This window comes from Diplotaxodon limnothrissa, linkage group LG11, assembly GCF_057381915.1.
Source record: "Diplotaxodon limnothrissa isolate DT_005_m linkage group LG11, D_limnothrissa_male_GT1.1, whole genome shotgun sequence".
In the NCBI taxonomy this organism is placed as follows: domain Eukaryota; kingdom Metazoa; phylum Chordata; class Actinopteri; order Cichliformes; family Cichlidae; genus Diplotaxodon; species Diplotaxodon limnothrissa.
In genome coordinates this window covers 30,018,549-30,045,399 of record NC_140606.1, presented here as the reverse complement: position 1 = coordinate 30,045,399, position 26,851 = coordinate 30,018,549, and the positions used below count along the sequence as shown (strand labels likewise).

General features: G+C 42.6%; 1 protein-coding gene and 1 long non-coding RNA gene across 3 annotated transcripts in view; one reads left to right on the top strand and one right to left on the bottom strand.

Moving 5' to 3' along the window:
• Positions 1-19,431, bottom strand: part of znf804b (zinc finger protein 804B) — a 46,387-nt gene extending 26,956 nt beyond the window's left edge. Inside the window, exons 1-2 of one of the 2 annotated variants that reach the window (XM_085365710.1) lie at positions 19,377-19,431; positions 18,473-18,784 (exon numbers count right to left, since the gene is read on the bottom strand). In XM_085365710.1, coding sequence (XP_085221836.1) covers positions 18,473-18,625 — 153 coding nt within the window. In that variant the 5' untranslated portion in view covers positions 18,626-18,784; positions 19,377-19,431. Of the gene's footprint in view, positions 1-18,472; positions 18,785-18,944; positions 18,990-19,376 lie in introns of those variants that run through there. The other variant, XM_085365708.1, reaches the window with a different exon arrangement.
• Positions 10,394-11,693, top strand: LOC146623137 (uncharacterized). The gene is made up of 3 exons (XR_014906573.1): positions 10,394-10,641; positions 10,992-11,147; positions 11,600-11,693. It is a non-coding gene; the product is annotated as an uncharacterized LOC146623137 (long non-coding RNA).
• Positions 19,432-26,851: the final 7,420 nt, after the last annotated feature.

Below are 26,851 nucleotides of genomic sequence, written 5' to 3'. Positions count from 1 at the left end.
GCACAATCAGACAGAGGAAACAGGCACACTGCCCATGAAGCCGTTAGCCAAGGCCTAGTGCGTAGCTGGAGGCTGCTCGTAGACCACTGTGATCCTGCCATCCCTGCAGCACGCAGCCAGGGCATTTCTGCACAATGCTAAGCTGAGCGCCTGCCATCTCCAATCTGCTAAACGCAGGAATGCTGCTGCTGTCACGGTTCTGGGTCCGTTGGACCCAGTATTTTGAGTTTATTGTGTTTTGATTTAAGTTTGCATCAGGGATTGTGTTCTTGTTCTCTTGTCGTGTTATGGTGATGAATATGATGTCTATTATGAGAGTTCCATGTTTCTGTTTGTCTGGGTTTAAGATGTGGGCTTAGTTTCATATGTCATTTCCTGTCTGTCTCTCTATGTCGAGCCTGCGTGTGATGTTTTATTGTGAAGGTCTGCGTCTTATGTGAGTGTTCAGTTTTACCTCTGTCTCGTCTTACGGATTATTCCCAGCTGTGTCCACCACCTGTGTGTAATTCCCGTGTTTCTCTGTGTGTATTTAAGTCGTGTCCTCCGTCATTGTAGTTGCTGGTCCGTCTGTGTAACCACCGTGTCTCGCTCGTGTGTTCACCCTGCTGTTAACCATCGTCTGCTTCTGCTCGCCCTGCTTCATGTTCATGTTCTGGTTTCTGCGCTATAGTTTAGCTGTTTCCCTGTATAGTTTAGTTCGAGCTCCATTTGCTGTTTGTCCTCATTTTGTGTTCAATAAACCACCTTCACCTCTCCACTACTGCCTGCATTTGGATCCCCCTTCATTTCCTCCACACGGCTCCTCTCACTCGCCGTGACAGTACGGACCAGCCACAAGATGGATCCAGCAGCTTTGTCTGGAGAGAGCGACCTCGCACGCATCCGACGCCTGATGGACTGGGTAACCCACACCACCAACGCAAGGGCAAGAGTGGTGGGGTTAAAAGCCATCGAGGCAATCCTGGAAGGAAATCCCTACCTCTGCCAGCTTAAGGGAGTTTCAGGCTTAATCTGCAACCTGCATAAAGCCCGGGGGGTGGTGCGAGCTCGGGAATCCACAGACTTTGTCCAGCAGCAGCGGACTACGGCCGCCCCGGAACAGTCACGTCAGCTTCTCCTGCCGGAGGTTTTGCCCGGCCCGCCGGAGGTTTTGCCCGGCCCGCCGGAGGTTTTTCCCGGCCCGCCGGAGGTTTTGCCCGGCCCGCCGGAGGTTTTGCCCGGCCCGCCGGAGCAGTCGGCAGGGAGGAAGCGACGTTCGCGTCACCGGCGCGGCACCCCACAGCCGGACTTCAGGATGTCAAAACAGTCGGCTGTGGTGGGTGAAGCAGACACTCTTTTTGTTCCTTTTTACCCAGATGCTAGGTCTATTTCTTCTGGAGCTATTTTTTGTGTCTCCTCTAAACATGATAAGGATTTCTCCGTCTCACCCATGACCATTGCTCCTAAGACTGCCTTTGTTGAGCCGACTTTTCGTGCTAATGACTATGTTCACGCTGTTGTTCCCATGCCCGGAGTAGCTGAGCCTAGCACTACGAACATAGGGAATTTAAGTGTCAGGGAAGCTTTCTTGTCTCTGTCAGTTCCTTCAGGGAAAGCTATAAACCTTTCTGAAACTGGTTTTTCTGACCATATTGTTCCATCCTTACTTTCACCTCAGTCTGTAGCCCAGCTGCCCTCAGTTCAGTCTGTAGCCCAGCTGCCCTCAGTTCAGTCTGTAGCCCAGCTGCCCTCAGTTCAGTCTGTAGCCGCTTCACTGCCTATAGCTCTGTTGCCACCAGTTCAGCTGTCTGCCCACTCATTAACCCAGCCATCATCCTCGAAGCCTCATCACAAGCAGGGAACACACTTCATACAAACTTTAGCTGGTTCACTTAAGCTGGCCATCTCAGAGACAGTTGCTCCCTCTAGGGCCTCCCCAGAGGCTGGGTGTCAGTCACCAGCCAACTCTGGACCCCTAGAGGTCAAGACACCAGCACCAGCAGCCTCACCGGAGAACTCACCTGAACAGTCTCGGCTCTCAGCACCCCCTGAGAGCTCAAGTGAGTTCACCCGTCCGCCTCAGTCCTCTGCTGAGTGTATTGGGGAACACTTCCAGCCCTCTGAGGACTGTATCCCACTGTTGCTGCCTGAGTCTAGCCACGGTGCTGCTCAGTCCCAGCCAGTGTCCACACTGGCAGAGGTCTCTGTACCTGCTGCTTCAGAGACTGCTTTCACTGGAGGGCCTGAGGAGCCCGTCCAGTCTCAAGTCATGTTAGCTGGGGGTTCAGGTGAACCCAGCCAGCGTCCTGCCTCGTCGGCTGGAGGGCCTGAGGAGCCCGGCCAGCCTCAAGTGTCGTCTGCTGGGGGTTCAGGAGAACCCAGCCAGCCTCAAGTGTCTTCTGCTGGGGGTTTAGGAGAACCCAGCCAGCCTCAAGTGTCGTCTGCTGGGGGTTTAGGAGAACCCAGCCAGCCTCAAGTGTCGTCTGCTGGAGGGCCCGAGGAGCCCACCCAGCACCACGCCTCGTTAGCTGAGGGTCCTGGAGGACCCAGCCAGCACATCCTCACACCTGCTGACGGTCCTGGAGGACCCAGCCAGCACATCTCCACATCACCTCCTGCAGCGTCGCTGCCGTCAGGTTCCGCAGCCGTCCCGCTGCCGTCAGGTTCCGCAGCCGTCCCGCTGCCGTCATCCACGCCTGGTCCAGCCTCCGCTTCTGTCTCGTCGCCGTCATCCACGCCTGGTCCGGCCTCCGCTTCAACCTCAGTCTCGCCTGGTCCGGCCTCCGCTTCAACCTCAGTCTCGCCTGGACCGGCCTCCGCTTCAACCTCAGTCTCGCCTGGTCCGGCCTCCGTGTCTTCAGCTTCGTCTGGTCCGGCCTCCGTGTCTTCAGCTTCGTCTGGTCCGGCCTCCGTGTCTTCAGTCTCGTCTGGTCCGGCCTCGGCTCCGCCTTCGTCTGGTCCGGCCTCCGTGTCTTCAGTCTCGTCTGGTCCGGCCTCGGCTCCGCCTTCGTCTGGTCCCGCCTCGTCTGATCCTGCGGTTGCCACACCGCCGTCGGAGCCAGCTCGACCCGTTCTGCCTCGCCTCTGCCGGCCGTTTTCCGGGCCTCTAAGATGGCATCATGGCCTTCGGGGACGGCCTCCGGAAAGAGTTCGTCGCCGCCGCTGGCATCGCGGCCGTCCTCCGGACCTGCTCGGTGGCCGCCACTACCTTCCAAGTGGTCGGCCTCCAGAACTGTTTGCCCGTCGCCGCCGTTGCCGTGTGCACGGTCGGTCCCCAGAACTGTTTGCCCGTCGCCGCCATTGCTGTGTGCATGGTCGGCCCCCTGACTGTGTTATGGACTAGTGAACAGTCGTGTTTTGGTTCTGGACTCTCGTGCTCCTGGTTTTTTGTGTTTCGGGCCCTCCTTCCTGGGCCCCCTCCGCCCGCCCTGGCTTGGTGCTTGTGCTTTTTGTTTGGGGCTGTCGGGAGCCAGCCCTTTGGGGGGGGGGGGGGGTACTGTCACGGTTCTGGGTCCGTTGGACCCAGTATTTTGAGTTTATTGTGTTTTGATTTAAGTTTGCATCAGGGATTGTGTTCTTGTTCTCTTGTCGTGTTATGGTGATGAATATGATGTCTATTATGAGAGTTCCATGTTTCTGTTTGTCTGGGTTTAAGATGTGGGCTTAGTTTCATATGTCATTTCCTGTCTGTCTCTCTATGTCGAGCCTGCGTGTGATGTTTTATTGTGAAGGTCTGCGTCTTATGTGAGTGTTCAGTTTTACCTCTGTCTCGTCTTACGGATTATTCCCAGCTGTGTCCACCACCTGTGTGTAATTCCCGTGTTTCTCTGTGTGTATTTAAGTCGTGTCCTCCGTCATTGTAGTTGCTGGTCCGTCTGTGTAACCACCGTGTCTCGCTCGTGTGTTCACCCTGCTGTTAACCATCGTCTGCTTCTGCTCGCCCTGCTTCATGTTCATGTTCTGGTTTCTGCGCTATAGTTTAGCTGTTTCCCTGTATAGTTTAGTTCGAGCTCCATTTGCTGTTTGTCCTCATTTTGTGTTCAATAAACCACCTTCACCTCTCCACTACTGCCTGCGTTTGGATCCCCCTTCATTTCCTCCACACGGCTCCTCTCACTCGCCGTGACAGCTGCTCATGATAATTACGGCGGGTTGTTTGCTCCATCACTGTTGATATGAAGACGCAAGCAAACGGCATGAATTATTAGTGTCTGCATCATGGCTCACGCTGCTGGTGGAGGTAACTCTGATATAATTCGATGCACTGTTACTGATGCATGACCGACTGCACTATCAGAATGTCCTAGTAGGTCCTATCTGCTGTAATACATAAACATGAGAGCACATAAGAATGAACACACATGGACTTTCATATGATGTTATGATAATACTACATGTATTTTTGCCCTGCTTGTACTATGATTTTATCAGGTTCACAGAGACTTTAAAAGAAAGGTAATAGCTCAGTAATACCCTTTTCAACGTTCTGAATCCTTGATCCCAACAATGACTTTTTTCAGTAAGTAAAGGTTTCTAACCATGTTGTACTAGATCGATTGTACATGTGCCATCATAGCAACTTGATAGCAGAGCACTACATCCCTATTTTCTAGACAATGGAGAAACCTTTAAATTTCATATGTTTTACAGTAATCTAAGTCACTCCGTTAATTTAATATGTGGTATGACTTTGAGCCATCTATGTGACTATACTGGCATACCAGCAGTACACCAGTATAAGTCACATAGATCGCAGTGCACCATAACAGCCTATTCTGTTCAAGGCACAGCAAAGCACAACATGAAAGCCTTGATCTTATGTCAACGAATCCAGGGAAGTAAAACTTGTTCATATGCATTAAAATTCCTCTGCCACTTTGATCTCTAAATGCAAAGTGCCTGCTCGATTTCTTTCAGTCGTAGTTATTTTTATAAATCACCCTTATGCACATGAAAAGTGGAGAAAAAAAATGATGTGAAGATCAAGCTGTGAAAGAAATCCAAGTTGCTTTATTCAGAAGGAGCCCCTTGGTCCCCGTTAAGCTGGGAGAATTTCCAGGGCTTCTGCTCAACTGGGAGGTGCTGGTTCATAGCCTCTCTTTCAGTGAGTCATCCCTTCTTCAGAGGAGAGATAATTAATTTGTCTGAGCTGCTCTTAACCCTGGCCTCCGTGTCAGCAGCCAAAACGCACGCAGGTAATCAAGAGTGCAGGTGCAAATTTCTGTAAGGCAATGCACATGCAAATATGCAGGCTGTATTTAGCGAGTTGCAGCTACATCACCTATATGAAAGAATGAATCCAGGTAGAGTGGCAGAATAAAAGGCAGAGGAGTAAAACGGAGGTTATTGAAGAACAGAGAAACCGACCATCAAATAAAGCGCACCCTCTCTGCACTTTCGTCCCTTGAAGGATTTTTCAGCAATATTGCTACTGCAATATTACTCCCATCACCCACACGCTCCCGTACAGGCATACTGTACACAGATATGCACACAAACACGCACACAGCATACCTATCGCTCCTCCTCTGTCTCTCTCTCTCTCACACACACACACGCATACACACACAATTCAAACGCCTAAACAGATGAACCTTTGACCTGCTAAAAAATGAATGGGCTTCAGAGATGAGATGAGAAGCAATAGGAGATGGATATAAGAGGTGTGTCAGGGAGAAGGGGCTGAGAGCAAAGGTAGTGGCTAGAGAAATGGTTAGAGGGGAAGACAAAAGCTAGCTGCAAATTATAGTTTAAAAGAAAAAAGGGAGGGTGGGCGGGGAGCAAAGTTTATACTGCAGAGAAAATCATGTCAAGGGAATTAAAGAGGATAAGACCGAACCCAGAATGAGACGTGACATCCTAATGACTGTGAAGCAAAAATGCTTTCATCTTCTCTTCTCTCACCTGTCTTAGTTTATTTTTTGCAATTTCACATATATATTTTTTTTCTAGCACAAGCTCAATGATACACGTTTGATTACTATGATTTGGGTATTTGTGTGTATGATTTTGTTATGAGCGTGTCTTTCAGTTTCCGCCTGAGCTTCTGTTCCAGATGGTTCATCGAACATCCAGTAATTATCAAACACTCACTAATTGTACGTGAGTGTGTGTTTATGTGCTGGTGTGTCTCCAGGTGATTATCTGAAGCTGTGATCACTAATGACCACACAGACAAACATCTGTCCCCAGGTAATATACAGAATGAGAGCTTGGCCATCTGCTGTGCCTGTGAGCAGACACGTATGAGTCTACAGAATTCGTGTCTTTCCCACAACATGCGTATAATGCCAAGATCTGTGCTTTAAAGATGCTTGCTCATCCTGTGGCTATAAAATCAGCACGAGAGGCCCTCGCTATTCTTTTACCACAACTATTACCAAACGCTCAGCCACTCTTTGCCCTCTAGATATGCTCGCACACTCCTACGCAAAGCCCTTGCAGGTTAAATCAGCCCTGCAGGCATCTTTGCCCTCGAAGCCATAGACATCGGACCCAAACTGGAGTTAATAAATTCTTCCAAATTATAAAGAGGTCAGGTAGAACTTTTAGTCCAAATGGAAGGTTGTAAATGTGTAAAAATACAATCTCTCGGGGATGAATCATCAAACGTTTTGTGATTGAAAAATACTTTTTTTGTGGAAGTTCAAATGGTCGTTGAATTCATTCAAGTCAAAGCTGTGTGTGCGTGTGTGTACATCTGTGTGTGTGTCAGGAGGTAGCAAGTCAAAGATGCACAAATAAAGACTTGTCAGTAAAATATATAAAGATCATCTCCATCTCCAATGAACAAGCGCCACAAAGCTAGCGCGCACACAGGAGTAGAAGCACAAAGGCACCTACAGATAAGTAAAGGCTGAGGATGCTCAAACATCTTGCATCTCCTTCATTTCTCCATTCCTGAGGGCACGCTGCGCTGTTGTTAAGAGACTGGCAGGTTATGTCACCTCAGACGCTGGGTTCATTTACAAGCTACACAATGCAAACAAACAGGGAAGAAACTTGCAGGGTAGAAGGAAAAAAAGCTAAGGTGGATTAATAAAAAAAAATAAAATGAAGAAAGCTGAGAATCAAACTGGAAGAGCCAGAAAATAGAGAAGCAGCAGAGTATAGGCAGCACTATTCCTCTGGGGAATCATCCTGGTTATCAAGTAGAGGTTATTATGCTATGAAGCACTAATGAATTCATTAGCTAAATGAAATGTCAATAAAGGCTTGAGAGAGTGTTAAAATCGATGCCAACTGTCTCTTTCTCCTGCTCGCCCTCCTCCTTCTTTTCATCCTATCTCACCCATCTGTCCCAATTATCCACCTTTCTCTCCAACACACACACACACACACACACACACACACACACACACACACACACACACACACACTCTCCAGAGTGTTGAGCGTAAACTGTGATGGAGGACATTAGCGGTGATCAGTGGGAGCACTTTGCAGTGGTCAGCAGGAATGGTCCAGTCATACAGAACTTTCACATTCAGCAGCACTCACCTGCTCACTCTCAAACGGCTCTAATGCCACTTAATGGCTGACTTGGTGCGTGTGCACGTGTATGTGTGCAATAACATTAGACTTTGTGTGAGCGACTGCAGCAAAGAGAGCCTTGACTCCGCAGCTGTGACAACACAGCAAGTCAACAGCTGCTCTTGAGCTTTTCTCACAGACATTTCTTCATCTCAAGCTAACGTTTAACTCTTTTTCTTTCTGACATTTGCTGAACCGCAATTACCACCTTGATCCTCTCACTCAAAAAAATGAATGAGGTGGATTGTTCAGTGTATATTAATTATTTATTTTCATTTTACTTAAAATATATGTTTTTGTTAAGTTAACATATGTTTTTCTAATCAAGTCTACGTAATTGTGTCTATTATTCAACGTACATAATACTAATGTGTTACTTGATCGCATAACATTTAAGTTAAGTCAATTAGGATCGATATACCTTGTATATCCACAAGGTGGCAGTAATGCAAAAACAGTTGTAATGAAACCGCGCAGAACAAGAAGGTTTCACGGCTTGTGCCTGCTCATGCGCAAGACTTCAAATTTAACTGAAAAAGGCTGTTTTGGCGCCAAGCTGCTGTTTCTTTGAGAGGTAAGACCACTTTTTTCTTTGACTATGTTGTGTAGTATCTATATGTCCAGCATGGTTATATTTTGCGTTTGTCTTACAAGACATGTTATATCGTTTGCGTGTGCTTGTTTTACATTAGTTTTACTGGGTCCTGGACATGCTTATTTTGTGGACTGTGTAAGAAACATTTTTATTGTTTTATTAAGGGATTAGCTACAGGGGTTCATGGGGTTATTCTTTCAAGGGGTTATTTTTCCATTTGCTTTCTTGGGATTCCTTTTCTGTAATCCGAGAGTCGGAAATATCGAATAGGATAGCAAGGATAGCATAAAGTGACATTTAAAATCCAAAAAGTCAAGGGCGAAAGCCACTGTGACACCATTGTTCTGCTCTATCAGTAATCTGTATTATGTAAAAATGGTCTGTAAATACAGCATGTTTCCTAGCGGAGTTATACATATCAATTAGGGTTGCCAACCGTCCCTTAAAATACGGAATCGTCCCGTATTTCGAAACAAAAGTACACGTCCCGTATTGAGCTAATAAGGGACGCACTTTGTCCCGTAATACAGTGAGAATCAAAAGTAGTCTATAAATGTTAATGGAATTAACGCTTTGTTTGAAAACATAATTCCCAGCCCCTCTCCTGCTTTGTGACCAATGAGCTGACACCACACTTATGACAATTCGAGTATGACAATTCAGATTACCGCTCATCTCATTGGTCGAGGAAAGGTCGCTTACGGAGAAAATACCGGAAGACAACAGATGACCACAACAACAAGCATGGCCAACAGGGAAACAAACGCTGACACTGCGGTGCAAGTCTCGGACGACAGTACACCTAAAGCTGGGCAGACACTGTGCGATTTTTTCAGTCACGTTATTCAGCTCCTGCTCAAACTGCACGATTGACTCGCAGGGGTTAGACGTTGGTAGGTCACGATGCAGGTCTCACACTATACCGCCCGATGCTCTGATGCGACCTGAGTGCTCACACTGTGCCTCCATAAAATGAAGGTTATAACAGAAAATCTGTCGCTCTCCCTCTCTCTCTCTGTCTTTCACTCACACAGACACACACACCACTACCATCAACTTTGCTAAATTGCTAATGAAAAACATTGATCAGGCAGCTGTGATTGAGCAGCAATGTAAATCCAACTATTTTCACGGTTGTTGTGGTCGTGATCATTTTGTGAGGCCACATTGGAAAGCTCATCCGAGCCTTTTCGAAGTTCTACAAGTAGTGCCTCCATCGCTTGTGTCCAGATCACACGCTGCACAGCCGTGCTGCTCCATCTTTTACACCAACGTTTACGTGTTTGCGCGCGAGCAGTGTGAGCGGCTGTGGTGAGACCCTCACGAGCGATTGATGATCGGGAGCTGGTCGTGAGGTGTTAATCACTTCTCGTTACCCCACGTATACTACACGACGCACGATGAAGGCCAAAATCGGTCCGATCACTCAAAAATCGGCTCAAAATGGGCCAAAAACCGCACAGTGTAAGCCCAGCATTAGAGCAGCAATGTTTGTTCCCCTCAGAGAAAGGGAAGAATGGGGAAAAGGAAAACACCTGGCTGGAAAAAGTTAATATGGGCATGTGCAGTGAATATCAGCGCTATGTGGCCAGAAGTGTGATAATATAATTTATTTTGTGTAATAAACAACTGCAAGGATAGATGATTACAACAAATAGATGACTAATACATAAAAGTAATACATAGATGAATAATGATGATGAGTTAAGATGCGTAATCATGGGAACAAGCGGGTTTACAAACAGGAGCAGCTGATTAGCATTAGAAAAGCTGAAATAATACCTCAACTGAAGCCAATTGTACTAAATGCACTAAATGTGCACTGTTACAAGAATATTTTTCTTTCTATTGTTTTCTATTATTTTAAGTTAAGCAGGACAGAGTTCTTTTAAAGAAAGATTTACTTATATTCTCAAAAGTTAAGCATGACAGGCTTCTGTTTAAGAAAGAGACCTGTTTTATGTGTTAATGTTGTCATTTTGAGCTAAAAAATAAATGGCTAAATGATCATTTGTTTCACATGTGTTCATATCACAAAGAATAGAATATGCATGTACTTAAATCAACTTCAAGTCAAATGGTTAAAAAAATAATTTCACACACAAAAAAAGAGCTAGAAAATTCACCACACTGGGAAGGGTGAAGACAACTGGGTCGCCCGGCCCTGGCCACGAGGTGTCCCTTATTTATTTTTCAGGGAGTTGGCAACCCTAATATCAATGTAGTTATAAATTACAGTTTGTGAAAGTACACACTTAATTTTTTTAATAAAATTATTCAAGACATATGAGTGGACAGACAATGGAGGTCGACAGACCTGGTGATAATTGCTTCTATAGAAAGTTAGCACATGGCCGTGTCAATCTCTTGCTTTTCTTCTGAGTAGTATTTTATTTAGTTGTAATTCAAACAATAATTTGCTTCTTGAAATTAAGGAATTAATTATTTTTTTTCTTTATAAATCTCAGATCCTGCCTTTACCTGCTCCCTCCTATACTGATGTGGTGTATGTGGTATTGCTGAGCTTGTATGTGGTATGTGAACTGTTATACTTTTAAAAACAAAACTGTTTTATAAGTTAAGTTTTCTTTTGTGACCCATCCCATGCCCCTGTTATTTCTTCTCCACATCTGAACCATGGTAAAGGTTGCAGTTCAAGGGCCTGAGGCATGAAATTCTTTTCAGATCAGCTGTGATCAATATTTTTTGGAACTTGATAAATAACAATAAAAGCTGTAATGGCTCCATTAGCATTTTGTGTAAATGTTTGTGTTAAAATTATAGCTTTAATGAGGTCTTACTACATTAGTTTTAGTTTGTATATGTGTACATATAGTATGTATATTTACAGTACAGTATGTTGTGTTTGTTGACATATTTTCAGGTGGAAGCAGAATATGTGAGGATTACTACTGCTGCACATGTTCCAAGGCTTTTTACACAACTTGACCAATACACTGACCAGCTCATAAAAGTCTTCAAGAAAAAAGGAGGCGTTGCAGGGAAGAAAATTAGACAAACTTTGGCCCCAGCCACACAGGTGCGTTATTCTGTTGGTAGCAAAATATTATGGCTAATAAGATCATTTTCAAATTTAAACAGCTAGTGTATGGTAGCTGCACAGTGCACTTACATTTATATTAAGCAAGACAAAGTTTGGTACTCAAAACGTTGGAAAATTTAAATTACCTAAAAATATGTAAAATCTGATCCCTTGATTTAGGTTAAACCAGAAGTGAATGTTTTTATGTTATGTTTTGAATGCAAAAAAGATGATGTATTAGTTTGTCTTTACCTCCATTATGGACATATATAATGTGGTGGAAACCCTGCCCAACAGGTTAACTATTCATGTCCATGTGATGATTAGTTGGTCTTGTGTACATGTCTATCTGTGCAGTGGATATGTCATTCATTTTGCGTATAATGTGAGTTTCTGTCATCCTAAAGTATATCTGTTTTCTCTTCCTGTATCTCTGCCACTCTCTACAGAAGGAAACCATTGAAAAGGGGAGGGAGTGTGTCCTCAGGGCACTACCTTTTTACCTGAATGAAGACCCAAGCATCCTCTTCAAAGAATAATTGGTTGGTAATTTTAGTTTAGTTTTTTATCTGTATTAAACCAAATTTTGAATAACTAATGTTGTTGCATGTTGTAATGTTGTTGTTGTTGTAATTTGCATGGAACCTGTTTAAATGTTTTGGGAAATCTTCTTGTATACCCAAACTATTTATATTTATCGTTGAATCTGTAGTCTGAAATAGTGGCGCACTGGGGTGCATGTTCCTAATATTGTGTTTACGTCATTAAAGGGTAGCTTTGGCCCTTTTTCTTTCTTTCTTTAAAACTGGATGCCATTTTTCTATGTTTTTGTGTCTAAGCTACAGCTGTTCAGAGGGAGCTGGAACAAATTACCCTTGCTATCTTTACCATCGAAAGAGCTGATGCCAGCACTCCTCCAGCCGATGTGGGTATAACCATCTAGTGTGTCCTGCATGACCTGGAAGACCTGGCCTCTGCATGTGCACTCTTAATGGGTGGGATATATGCACTGAATCTCAGTTAACCTCAAGACTGAAAGCTAAGAGACAATCAAAAGTATTGAGATTTAAAGGATTTAATTGAGAGATGATACTGCACCAGAAATGTTGAAGGGTGGTGTGTATATTAGCGTTCAAGGCATATTGTTATGAGGTGGAAATATGTTCATATTCAGTTTGTGTTACATTGTGTGCATTGTAAAGGTAATTGCAATACATACTAAAAATAAGGGTAAGTTAGGAGGTTGATCTGATATCCCCGTGTTGGTGTTGTTCCCAGATCATCATACTAAATGTTGTTCCAGGATCAACATTGCAAGTGACCAATCAGAATGTTGTGACGTCATACTTTTGCGACTTCGGGAAAAACCGGCGTAAAACAAAAAACTGTACTTAAGCTGCGAGAAACCGCCTCTGTCCGCCGATCAACTGACCCTAACCCTAACCGTAACCCTTTAATAAACAGTAAGCAGAATTGATATTGTCCTTGCAACATTGGAATTTCATAAATGCACGAATGGCTTGGAATAGAATAACGTCACAACAATGTGATTGGTCACTTGCAATGTTGAACCTGGAACAACATTTTCATGATGGTCTGGGAACAACACCAACACGAGGATATCAGATCATCCAAGTTGGGAATGCAGGATGAATGTATATTTTGTGGACTTTTAAAGACGAACAATTGTTTCCATGTTAAAATGTTTACATCTGAAGTTTTTTGCCCAAACACTAGTAAAATAAATGTTGACAGTGGCGAGTGTTAAATGGTTACTGCTGTGCTGTTGCAAAAAAACTGAACGCTGACAAGCTGTTTTATTGTTAGACCATAATGTTGGCATGTTTTGTTAAAGTTTTATTTGGGATGGTGATGTAATTTTCTTTGATTGCTAATATCAGTGGACTATTTATTATTATTATTATTATTATTATTGTTGTTGTTGTTGTTGTTACATTTTTTTTTTTTTTTTAAATTGTGGCTGTTGAGGTGGACACTTCACTTTGCATTGTTAAAGGAAAGCACTTCATTGGCATTGTGTTACTGGACTGACCCTAAGCAATCATTGCAAATAGCAACTTTGCTATCCATTTTAGACACTAAAAGAAAAAAACACTCACAGACCTTACTAGCATCACATGTGCATAACTCAAGTGTCATCTTATCAATGTGTTATGTGATCTTCAATGCGTTTTTTTTTTTTTTTCTTCTATTTCTGGTAGATACAGACATTTAATTTAAAGTCTTGATGTTGCATCTGTCTACATACTGTTAATTACTAACCCTAATGAGCTGTTGTGTTTTATTTTGGACTGGGTTTACACAAATGCTCACTGAATGTGTTGGCAATAAAATAAATTTTAAAAAATAAGTTGGATGTACTTAATTCATTTGTGTGGAACCTGTTGACAAAATAGATTTATGTAAAACTAATTAATAAAGCACAAGGTGGCTGAAAATATAATATTTGAATTAATCTAACTTAAATTTAACATTTTACTGCCACAAATAAGAAATGTGTTGAAGTAACTAATCTAAACTATCTAACCTGAAAATATATCATCTATGTTCATACAACATAACTTGATTTAGTTAGTCTTAAATATGTCTTGTTAATCTTAAGTAGTTTTTTTAAATTAGATGAACTAAAGATTTTTGCTTTAAACTAACATAATTCAATTTCGTGGAACCTGTTGACAAAATAATTTTAATTAAAGTCAACGTTTCATTTTTTTGAGTGTCTGAGTCCTTTTAACACTGAGGCTGGATCACTTACTATTATGATCATCATTTAAGGCCCCTGGGTTAGATTCTTGTGGAATGCATTAGCGTCCACGAGAAAACTAGCAAGCTAAATAGCCAACCGGCTGGCTCATCTCACCTCTGTCCCCTTATTATGGCTTAATATTTAAAGCTAACCACTTGGCTCGCTCTGAACACGGCACTGTTTTTGTGCAGCTAAACAGTTGTTTCAAGGTAATTGTTCGGGGCATATGTTTAAATGCCACCTCATTTACATAAACACTGTTCAGCTCCCTGTGGAATCAATGAAAACAGGGGGGAGCAAATGTGGAGTCACAAACACACACACACACACACACTGCCGCATTGGCACTCACTTTGACACCGTGCTGGATAGCCAGTGATCTGTTTCCTGCAACGGCAGTGAAATATACATCAAAGTGGTCTTCAGGGGATGAACAGTAAGTATGCACATACACACAGTCCACCCCCACTTCTAGTAGAATATTATAGCCGTGAATGTGTGTGTATGTGTGTGTGTGTAAAGGAAAGCGAGAGAAAGACAGTTTGGATCCATTGGAACTGAGAGAAGCATCATGCATGACTTTGTCCTCTTTGCACACACCTTTTCGCTCCTGCTGTCCTCCCTCAATGTTGACGCCGAAACCAAAAAAACCAAAAAACCTTTGAGGTGTTAACAAGAGATTTAGGAGTGACTCATCAGTGATGATTAAGTACTAATATACATGCAGGATCCGAAAGTTAGAAACATCCAAGGGGCCTATCGCAGTGACTAATTGGTAGCAATAAAGTAGTAATAAATAAAATCCCAATCTAGATCTCCCATGCTACACTGTGTGGATGCTAACTAAGCAACAAAACAAAAGGATTTTAACAAACACAATTCTTTTTTTTGTGGTAAAAAAGGGGGCAATGTGTGCATTGATTGGCACCCAGTGTTTGCTTAATGCCGCCTTATCAAAGTGTAGACACAAGAAGTTACTCCTGACAAATCCCAGCTGTAAAATCCTTTGTAGTCAACTGATCTGAGCTAAATCAAAGAGCGTCTGCTGTTCTGCCTGGCGTGGCGTTCCCTACAACAGGACGGACGGGGGCAAAAGATGCTGCTCAGCATGTTTAACCACCTTGAAGAGATGCGTTCAATTCACTGGTTCCTGACTGAAGGGCTAACTTTCACCTAACGCAGGCAGTCACATTTGAACTCCTTGACCACGACCGCAGATTCTGTATCATGCTGACAGGCTCGAGCCTTGTCTAAACTAATATGGATAAATCTGAAAGCGAGGTTTTTTTATTGACCTTCTAAACATGCTTGGCCAGCGTTTTGCTGAACTTTCCACATGTAGATTTATGTTCATTAGTTTGGACATGGCCTTGGAGGTAAATGATGTCCTTCGTACCATGAATAACACCTGAAAAACAGAGCTTGTAGTCTAAAAAATGTATTCAGTAAAATTCTAACTTCTATTTTTACTTGTCTCTGTCTGTTCACATGGAGGTCAGCTACAGTTAAGCCTGTAAGCTGCTATGGATTCAATGTTTTTTCTTTCTTTCTTCTTTTTTTTTGTCAGGAACGCTTGAATCTACTGTATACTACGGGTGAAAGGGAATCTTCAGAGCAGCTGCTGCTCATGTTTTTTGCTTGAATGGTTTTCTTTGATGGGATTTCTTCTTTTTGATGATATTTGAAGGGTTACAGATTTGAAATGTGGCCTGTAGAGATTCCTAATTTTCAGTGTCTTATCTGTTTTGATGGTTCACTGTAACAGTTCAACTATTTATAATCATGGGGCTTTTATGCTGAAGCCATGATGCCGTATCACATCAGGTAAATCCCAGGTGTGAATAATAAAATGATGATGGCAGTTTTGCTGTTTTCATATTGTTTCTGCTTTTATCATATGGTATAAATCAAGTAGCATTTTGCCAGGATCGCACCTGTGTGTTTCTATTTTAATGTGAATTTTCAAAAGGGTGAAAACTCCCAATATCATAATGGCTTAGGTTTGTTGTATATACACATATAAACCTACAGCTTATTAGCATTTTATTGAAAAGAGAATCAAATGGGTTGTTGTTTATTACTTATTGATTTTGTGATGTGATATCTGTTCCTTAAATGTGGAAATGTATCCAATCTCAGCTTGAGTGCTGCTCTCTCAAAGCACGTTTTAATGACATTTTACTTCCACTTTTTTATCTTATTAACCACCTCGTGACAAATCTGTTTCCAATATTGTTCTGCAGTCGCTCGGGGAGAGAGGCGCACCTCTTTGTCTTTATTGCTGAGTGACTGGGCACCCAGACAGAGCCTCTGTGCTTGGGTGCAGGTAAAAGACATTATGTTGCTTTTAACTTTCACTCTGAGTCTTACTTTATAACATAGCAGAGATCTCAGCATAGCCCACGTGTCCATCAATTCATATAAAACTGATTAGTTAGCAACTTTGAACACATCCTTGCCACCATCTGATATGTCTTAGCTTTAAACCTTTATCATAATAACCCCAATGAAGCCTGGGAGGTGATATGCGTCATTCACGCAGTAAAGTTGTTCTATATACTACGTAACCACTGCAGGAGCTTTGACCTCTTTAGAGTTTTTCCTCGCCTCCATACAACTTGGAAAAAGGTAAAACTGCACCAGAACTGTTCCAGAAACCTCTAAATTACTCTGATATTACACAACATATATCTGGATACAATATATCCTTTATACTTAGGCCAATTGCACCCAATGTATAATCTGGTATTAAACTGCTTCACACGTACTTTCTCAATGCTAAGGATGAGGATACTAACGGATTTTGGTGTGCGGGAAACAACTGTAAGCTCATCCTATGTGTGTCATGAAAGTTTGACAAATCTTTAAAAGACATACTACACTCTAACGGATTACTTATCCCAAACAAGTGACAAGTAGTTCAACGATTCTTCATAACATGCCGAATTTGGAAAAGAATGGCTGCCCGGGAGCCTATGCATTCATTAGTCTAAAAATATAGACATGCCTAAAATAGTCATTAAGCTTCAAATGAATTCAAGTAAGAGTTCCTTTGAGAATTTAGAGTGATTTCTGGGAGGAGGTTAAACTTGTTGCAGGAGCAATAAAGACTGAGTGTTTAATGATCTTACAAGAAGATAAGAGGGTTCTGAGAAATGATCAAATACAACAGAAGAAGCCCTAATTTGTAGAAATGGAAACATGTGCTGCGCATGCTGAATCTAAACTGTGTGGCAGACGCACAGAAATCATTTCCGTGTGTTTAAAAGTTTGCAAGAATATTCCTTGCACCATCTCTGCCAGTCTGACTGTGTCTGCTCAACACTGTTCGCTCATTCCCATCACACAGTGAACGCGGGCCGAACATGACAGACTGGTAATGACTTCAGTATGAACACACACATACACACACACACTCACGCACTTATACACACATACCAGCTGCTCCTTTCCTCCTTTCTCATCAAACTTGTCATCAGCTCCGCCAGTTTGTCTCGTCTCACATTAAGAGCTCATGAATAATGTGTGATTACCAGAGACCCTTGGAGCAGCTCCTGGATGTACAACACACAAAACGCAAAACGTAGGCTACAAACGGCGAGAGATATGGAGATGCAGAGACCACCCTAATTCACACGGTCTAAAATATCACATACATATTTACATTTGCTGCCATTTCTTTTGCTTCTCTCTATGCCTTGTTTTCATTGCTCTCTTACTCTTACTCTTTTTTTTTTTTTTTTAAAAACCCTTTCTACTACACATATTCCTTTATCCATACAGGTGTGCACACAAACATGCACAGACCCTCAAATACACTGAAAGACAGTTTACAACTGAATGCCAGTTTCTTGGCTCAAAGGAATCATGAGCAGCGTGGAAAGGTCAGGAAACTATACTCTACAAGCCTAGACTGGTTTTTCTCTCTTTCTTTCTTACACACACACACACACACACACACACACACACACACACACACACACACACACACACACATACAGAGAGAGAGAAAACAAACACGTACAAATACTCCCCAGGTAATTAGGCCTATTTTTGTCAGGGCAACTCATTTCCTCCTCAAAGAACTAATGTAATTTGATTCGTTTAATTCCCATAGCCATGAGAGGGAGAAGGGGGCAAGGAGGGACAATGGCTTCATGGTTGGATACACCAATTTTTTTCCCTAAGCTTAAAATATTCACATCTCCTGCCCCCCCCCCCCCCCCCCCCCCCCCCAAATCAAAAAATCTCCTTAAGGCTCAGGAAATTATCATCCTCTGCAGAAATATTCACCTATTCAGTACCGTATGACAGCACGGCTGGGTCTGCTGGGCACTTGAGTGTTTCTCCCACAGTTTACACACACGGACACACACACACATTTTCCTCCCTATACTTGGACTTCCTATGACATCACTTAACTTTACATATGTTATAAATCCCATATCTCCAAAAATAGAGGGAAAAAAAACACTTCACTTGAACTCTTTCAAACTTGATTGCTCAAACCCACACACATCTAGAGAAATCTGTCAGAGCCTGTATGCTGTCCTACCGGTGAGTCACTGTTTGCGGATGGACACAGAGGTCCTCTGAAGACTCCCTTGACGCGCCTGAAGTGTCCATTACTCAGGTGTGTGGAGCTGATAACCAGGTAGTAGCACGCGCTGCACGCCATCCCGGGGGCCTCGCGAGGTTTGGGGCCCATAAATGTTTTTTTTCCCACGTTGGTCCTGGGTGTCGGCGGTGTCCGATGAGCGCCAAGTCAAGTCCTGCTGGGAGGCTGTGCAGGTAGGAACGTTGTCGGAGCGGTGCGAGAAGAGGAGGGGGGTCTCACTCCTGCTGTCCTCTGTTGGAAAGTCTCTGTCTGCGCGAGAAAAAGACAAGAGAGGAGAATTGCTGTTTATTAAGACTGTACCTGCTTCTTAGATGCGCGCGTTCGTGTAAATGCGTGAACACAGAAGAGACAAAAAGACTAAAAAGAATGAGAGACAGTTTCATAGATGAGGATGCTAGAGCCTACTGACCGAGCTCTGATGCTGGAGTCTGCGTTTGGCATGCTGTCGTCGGCCAGGCTTAAATAAATGAATGAGCGCCTGTGGAGTGCCAGAGGAAGAGAGGGATCCATCCAGTCTCTGTTTCACACACACCCCCTCTCTCGCTCACCCCTCCTCTCGCTCTCTCTTCCCCGTCCCCCCCCCCCTGTCCACTGGTCGAGTCTGTAAAGTGCAGGCAGCCTCAGCCAAACAGCAACAGCGGCACCCCAATTTGAGTTCTCAGTAAAGAAGAGTGCAGCAGACACTCTCGCAGGTGCGCCTTCTCTTCACGCACCTCCAACAGAAAAGAAAGGGAAAACATCTGACCTCTCTGTCTCCCCCCCCCCCCCCCCCCCCACACACACACACCTCCCCCTCCCTCCCTTCTGCTCTATATTTATTGGCAGAGTGGTTTACAGTCACCTGTCTTGTGAATGAAATTCCGCGATGCTTGGAGGGAGGGACGGTAAATCCATCCAGAGCAGAGCTAGTTGTTATTATCGTTCTCCAGCGCAGGCAGGTGGAAGTGGCTCAGATTCTTTCTCAGAAACACACACACACTCTCTCTTCTTCTCTCCCCCCTCCTCACCCCCGCGATCTGTATGTGCGTGCGTGTGTGCCTGCTTTCTCTCCTAGGGGGCTGCACCGGACCGGATTTCTGTCTGCTGTAGACTATAATATGCAGTCCGTGTCCGCGTGGGTCTGGGATGGACGGGGATCACTTCAGTGCATGTTGTGCTTGAGTAACTCCGAACTGAAGCCCCCCCGCACTTTCTCTTTTTTCCAGCTTCTCTTCCCTTTTCTTTAATTCTTATTGTGCGCATCAACAAGGAAATGGGAGAATCTATTTTGAACTGTATATCCTTCATGTGATTTAAAGATTTAAACCCACCGATGGCAACCCGTGTTGACGTCCATCTCTCCCTCTCATGCCCCCCCCCCCACACACACACACACTGAAGGCGCGAAAGTTAAAGCGTCATGGTTTTATAAGATCCTGGCATCGTCTGGTGGGGGAGAGGAAATCTCTCTCACTTGCAATCTCGGGGCTGATGATTTGATTACAGATAAAAGCGTATTTCCCCGGCTCGGCCTGTCAAACTGCGCCGGTTGCCGTCAAAGAGCAGCTCTGGAACAAGCAGCAGCTGAGGCTCACGGTGTGTCTCAGCGGCGTATGGCGCTGTTCCTTAACGCGGTGCTGAAATTAAACCGCGAACACCCACAGCAGTGCACGGCGCGTCATGCATATTCAGCCTGGGATTAGGGTGCCTTTTGTGCTCAACGTCAACCCTGAGCGCTGCAGACAGCTCTGGATTTTAGAGGTAAACACTAAAGAGGACACCAAAGGACGCGTTTAAAAAAAGTGAAGTCCACTTTGCTCGCTTTTCGTGTTTTCTGTGTGGGTGGATGGTAATATACACCCACGACGAAGTTTAAGCAACTTCTACTTTGCAATAAATGATAAAACCGACAGATTCAGATGCTGATCGTGTAACTTTTGACAGTCTTTATATTGTTGCCGTTGCTGCTGTTATTAACGCAGGGGTAAGTAAAGCTTTAAGGACAACAAATATGTAATGACGAAATCCGAACAACACAAAAAATCCGTTTTCACTTTCAGTTTAAAAGCAGCAGCAAAATCTACTCTTTGTGAGACATCTGGGCTTCCACATATTTGTAGCACACAACTGTGGTTGATCCTTGTGCTCTTGATTTGCAAACATTATGTCCGCAGCAGCCTCTTACTCTTTGTCAAACTGTTGTGGCTCTGCACTCGACTCATTTTCCTCTTCAATAAGTTTCTTTCTAGTCCTAGAGGCCAGTTTTCTTGCACTTCTCAGCCCTCCTGAACATGTGTGAGCATTATTACATGAACTGGTCTCAGATGCACTTGGGTTTTGGTTTAAGTTCATTATAGTCCGAGAGAGTGTGATGCTGCTCTTTGGTCCTCTGGAACTCCATAATGGTCAATTGAGTGCTTGCGGCATGGCTGGCTGATAGATCGGTAATTACATTTACCCACCCAGTGCAAGCCTGTATCACAGGCAGAGATTTGCTTCTGTGGGTGTCTGTTTGTGTTATTAAGTAACAGCAGACAAGCAAACAATCTATTTTGGTTCATCTTTGGTTACAACAGCCCACCTCTGTTTTTAATCTGATGCATGCATCAACATAATAAGCAATGGGAGGCCATACATTCTGTGATACAGACCTAACCTTGGGACTTCTTTATGGCACAACTTTTATTCAAAAATCTTTCCAAAGCAAAACTTAAATTAAACCTTATTGATTCTCTCTGAGGCACATTCTGGTCTCCAGATTAAGCACTAACCATGGAAGATGTTTTAGATTTTACTTACAGGCTGCTTGCACATAACGCATCTAAGTTATGTCAAGGTTTTCAATCATTAAATTCACATTTTTCTATCTCTTTATGAACGACATCTATCAGAAATCGTGTTTCAGTTTGTGTAATACTTCGTATAAAGTCTTGTGCATGTCTGTTCTTATAAACTTGGTGATTCATGGTGACAGTAAAAATAATTATATGATATAAATCATGTCTGTGTCTGCCTATGCTTTTTCCTTTTTTAAAGGAGTATGTACTTGGGCTCATGTAGGCAATATTTCTGAAGTGTTGGCTAATCGTGAATTTTTCCACCAGTGTTCAAGTTTGCATGCACATTCCCTATCGCAGCAGTGTTTCTTCTGCTCATTCAAATGAATCTCATTTCCTGCTGTGAGGCTAACCCTGTGAACAATTTATTTTCTGAACATCCTGGGGTCAACAGTAAGTGTTTGAACATGTATGTAAGTATGTGGCTGCAAAAAACCCTATGAGAATACCTGTTCCCTACCTCCTCTGCAGTCTAAATTCAAACATCATGCTGCTGTCGCAATTTTCTCCTCCAGCTGCCTCTGCTCATAATACTAACACAACCCCCTAATGACAATAAAACTGACTGGGCGCCAGGAACACATACAGTCATGTGAAAAATAAAGTTTTTGCAGAAGTCTTTGCAGCCCTGTGAAAAACTATATGCATCCCATGATTCAGCAGCTTGTAGAGTCACCTTCGGCAGCATTAATGATGTATGATTTTATCAGTTTCTCACATCACTGTGAGGTATTTTGGCCTGCTCTTTTTTTTTTTAACAATGTTGCTCCAGTTCAGTTGTGTTTTGTGGGCATTTGTTTAAGCACAGCTCTCTTAAGGTCCCATTTCAATCAGGTTGAGGTGCGGACTTTGACTGGGCCATTTCAACACTTTAATTCTTTTCTTTTTTCCAGCCATTCGTTCCATCAGCACTTGAAGTTTTTTAATTGACCGATGCATTTCAGCATGTAGCTGGGTCTTCAAGAACAATACTGCAATCAGCACAGGAAAAAAATCAGAACGGCAAAACGTGTCCAGTATACCTATCTACCAATCCACTCAGTTGTGTGATTGCACAGAAAAACAAAGTAAAATATATTTGTGATATGAGGCTTTATTTTTAAGTGTCCTTCATAGTGGATGTTTGTAACATTGGATAAGGAAAAACCTAAAACACCCCCCAAATTTATATGCTTCCTGGTTTGGTACCAAACATATCTAAGTTTGACATTAATCAGTCCTAAACTGGCCTTTTATCACACTGACAGCATATCAGCACAAGCACCTCATACCAACTGTCAGGGGTCCAGGACACTGTTCTTGTGTTTTCCTTCAGATGCAACTTTGCAAACCTAAGCTGTGCTGCCATGTTCTCTTTAGAGAGAAGATGCTTTCTTTTTGAAACCCTTCCAAACAACCCATATTTGTTCAGTCTTCTTGTCACAAACTTTAACATTCAACACGCTAACTGAAGCCTGTAGAGACGTAGATTTTGGATTATTTTTTTAAAAGATTCTCTGAGCATTGCATAGTCTGACCTTGGGATGAATCTGCTAAGACATCCACTTCTGGGATGATTGTGAGCTTATGTCCAGACCAGCAAACTGCCAAATCTTCTGCTTTTATAGAGATGGATACACTTGCTAATTATCAGCTAATGGTTATCAGCACCTGGAACAACTTACCCCCTTAGTTCCTTTGGATGTCCTTCGTTTTTTCCTCAGTCATGTGAAATCTTTTCTTTTTCACATGACCATAAATGCCAGCAGATATTCGCACTTGGTTCATTCACATGTGTCTAATGCCAATCTGAATGAACCAGAGTGTGTGATCTTTCTAGAGTTGGGAAGTAACAATGTAAATTTACCCAATTATGTTTCTCTAGTACAGTTTTGAGGTACTTGTGCTTTTTATTTATACTCTTTTTTGCTACTTCTTCCTTCTACTAAGAGAAATCTGCATGTCTTTTATTAGTCTGTTTTAGTCCCTATAGACATTTTTACATAATAGATGCTATAATAACTTTTAAAAATACAAAACAACACATGGTTAAACTCAGTTTCCCACCTTTTTGGCTTCTGATATTGTACAAAGAAGCAGTGTGTAGTTAATGAAAGCCACATTTCAGATGTCTGTGAGTTGGTTCACCAAATGCTGCTTTGTTTTGCCCTTTCAGCTTTTTGCATGGTTTTGTTTCAATAAAAGGTCGAATGGTCAGATATCTAATTAAAATATCAAGGACTGGACATAAAGTCCATAAAATGAAAACAAATTTTGTGCCTCTGCTCTCCTCTCTCATTAGTCCTCCCAACTTCTTAGATTTATCTGGTATTCAAATAAATAAATAAATAAACAAATAAATAAATCTGTTTATAAAGCAGCTCAAACTAATTTTATCTCCAGCAGCTAGAAATGAAACAGGCTGCTTACACACTAATGCTTCCTCCAATAATAATCCAATGATGTCATTTCAGTAAAATAATGTACCAATCACAGGCACCAGAATAGTTCTTTTGCTTTAATATTTTAACTACATTTTGCTTTCACTTATTTTCTTTCACTCGAGTAGTGTTTTTTTCTTTTGCCATGCAGGACTTTTATTTGTAATCAGATATTTTCAATAAAGATCCATACTTTAACTTAAGTAAAGGATTTGATTACTAAAACCGGTGTTTTTCTTTCTTTGTTTTTTTTAAACCACTTTACTGCCTGGGAATACTTTTTCCTTGACACACGAAAAAAGAAACCAATTTCACACAGGAAATTACCTTCATGCTGTCTTCTAGCAAAAGGTTTAGTTAATGTCTTACACACTTAAGCACTGCTAAGTAATGCATTTTCTACGTCTTATAGTGCCAGTGAAAGCAAAACAGTGTAACCTAAACAATAATGTAGTGCAACACAGTGATACAAACCCTTAAAAATGGTGTCTGATAAACAAGCTTCTTTGCGGTTATTAATAATGTTAACAGTAATGCTGGGGATCAGACGGTGCACAGTATGCAGAGGTGTTGTGCACTGATTCACTACCTGCTGGTAATAGTGGGCATATGTGCAGGAAGGGGGGGGGGGGGGACTATTTGCACTGATCACCCACAAGAGGAAAGCCAATGTGTATATTTTAAACACTCTAATTCCCTGAAGTACCTCCCCTCTCCCCTGCTCTCTCCCTGCTCCTGGTGCACTCATTACTGTTGGAAATGATGCAGTAATACTGAGAGGAGGGAGGCGGGTGGGGGAGTTGGAGCAAGTAGCAGACAGTGAGTGAGACAGAAACAGAGAGAGAGAGAGAAGCAGAGGGAGAAGGCAAATTCGTGGTGGTATCTATTTCCCCCTGTTGCTGCCTCTGGGTCTTTTTTCCCCCTCCTCGCTTTCTTCTCTCCTTATAAACCTTTGAAATATTACAGTTAGCTTTTGGGCGCATATTGCTGTCTTTTATGCACAGCGGATGAGATTGCTTCTGAATGCATTATGATCCAGTGTTGGTTAAGTGTGCGCCTGTGTGCCCGTGGTATGTCTGTGTGTGTGGGACACCAGAAGTGGGTTTCCTCTAAACACCCACCGTGGCATCAGTGTGAAAATACTGAGCAAAAAATTTGTGTACGTGTGGAGGCAGATAAATATTCTGACAGAAGCATTTCTGTACCACTCGTATAAACAAGACCAGAGTTCCATAGAGGGGGTGGTTAAGGGTGATTTCTTTTAACAGCTAAATATTGCACAGTTCAAGGCAAGCCGAAGCTCTTTTCCAATGCCGCACTCAGTTTATGAACACGACATACCTGAGCTATTATCTGAGACACACCATCATCTGTGAGTCGCTCTGACCGCACTGTATGTTGTTGGTAATCGCTTGCAGCACCCAGAAGAAATTCAGATAAACATAAAGACATCTTAATAGAAGATGTTCTCCATGCTCTTAATAGACCGATACTTTCTGATCTAAATTGCAGACAGACCGCTAAACGAAGCTCTAGGCATTTCATGCAATTGTGGAGAGGGTTTAAATTAATATATAAATGTTCATATGGAAGAAACAGTATTAACCAAAATAGAGTTAGGGGCATCTCAATAATGATGTACTGATGCAATATTACCGGTGATAATGTCCTGAATACTTTTTGAATTTGCTTTGTTTACTTATTTTTTTTCTAGGCTTTTGTGCAGCTGTCACTCTCAAGCAAAGACCCTTTCAATTCACCGTAAAAGTGAGCATGGAGGCTATGGAGATAATAACCTAACCTCCAAAATCCAGGGACAGGCCATCCTCTGGCACAGATATATGACCATCAATAACCTTTGGATTAACAAAGACTGGACAAAGAAAAGGAGAAGCACCTTTTCTTGAAGCAAAACTTTTAAGAATTTCAGCAATAAGACTGAAACACATTGAACTTTACAACAAAAACGTGGCCATATTTAAAAATATCTTTGAGATGTCTCTCTCTGGGCCCCAATTTCCTTTGCTACAGACAGAGAGAGATGTTGATTTCGCTCTCCTTTTATTATTCTAAATTGAATAATTTGGAAATGGTTAAATATGAGCCTGTGATGTTTGGTTTCATAGGAATCAAAATGGTAATAGTAGTAGTAATAGTAGTAACAAGAGCCCAAAATGTCCCCAGTATAACTATTAATCTAAGGTCTGGTTTCTTTTATAGTTTCATTAGAAGTAACCCCAAAAGCCACATTTGTACGAATCACCTTTGACTCTTTATTGGGCAGGAAGGAAGAAGTCAACACTGCCACCTGTGTAGAAAGATCAGTATGATTGTCAGATGCTTTTTTTTGCATTCAGTCCTGTGAAAAACAAGACTTTCACAGGAGTGCACAGAGTCCACATAAGTATGCCTCATGATTTAATAACGTTCAGAACCACCTTTAGCAGCAATAAACTGAAGCAATATGGACCAATTTTTAGCTGTCAGACAGACGTTTGCACATTTGACTTTAAATAGTTTGGAATACAGAAGAGTTCATGGCTGCAAAACAAGCAGAAATCATCAGCTTCCACCATTGTGCTCGACAGTAGGTAAGAGTTGTTTGTGCTGATGTGCTCTGCTTGGTTTTCATCAAAGATTTCATTTTGGTCAAAGAGCTCCACTTTCTCGTTTGTCGAGAGGACATTATTGCAGAGGTCTTGTAGTTTGTTAAGCTACACTGTTGCAAACATGTACATTTGCACCAGGGATGATTGTGAGACCGTGTCAACACACAGCTGAACATTCAACACCAGCCAACTGTCAAAAATATCTCCTTTTAAGGTTGTACAAAGCTTTTTTAAAGGACTGAACATTTTCTGTTTCACAGAAACTGAGTATGAAAACTCCTTCATTCTGGATGCAACTTTTGCTCATCACCCTTCAGCTTGATGCTGATCCACAGATGATTCTGCCTCACCATGGCTCAGCATCACACGTGCAGTAACCAAACCATCTTCTCCGTTAACTTGGTATTCTGAATTCACAGTTGCCTTGTTTTGTTTTTCCGAAACACTAATCTAAATTCATGACCACATTTA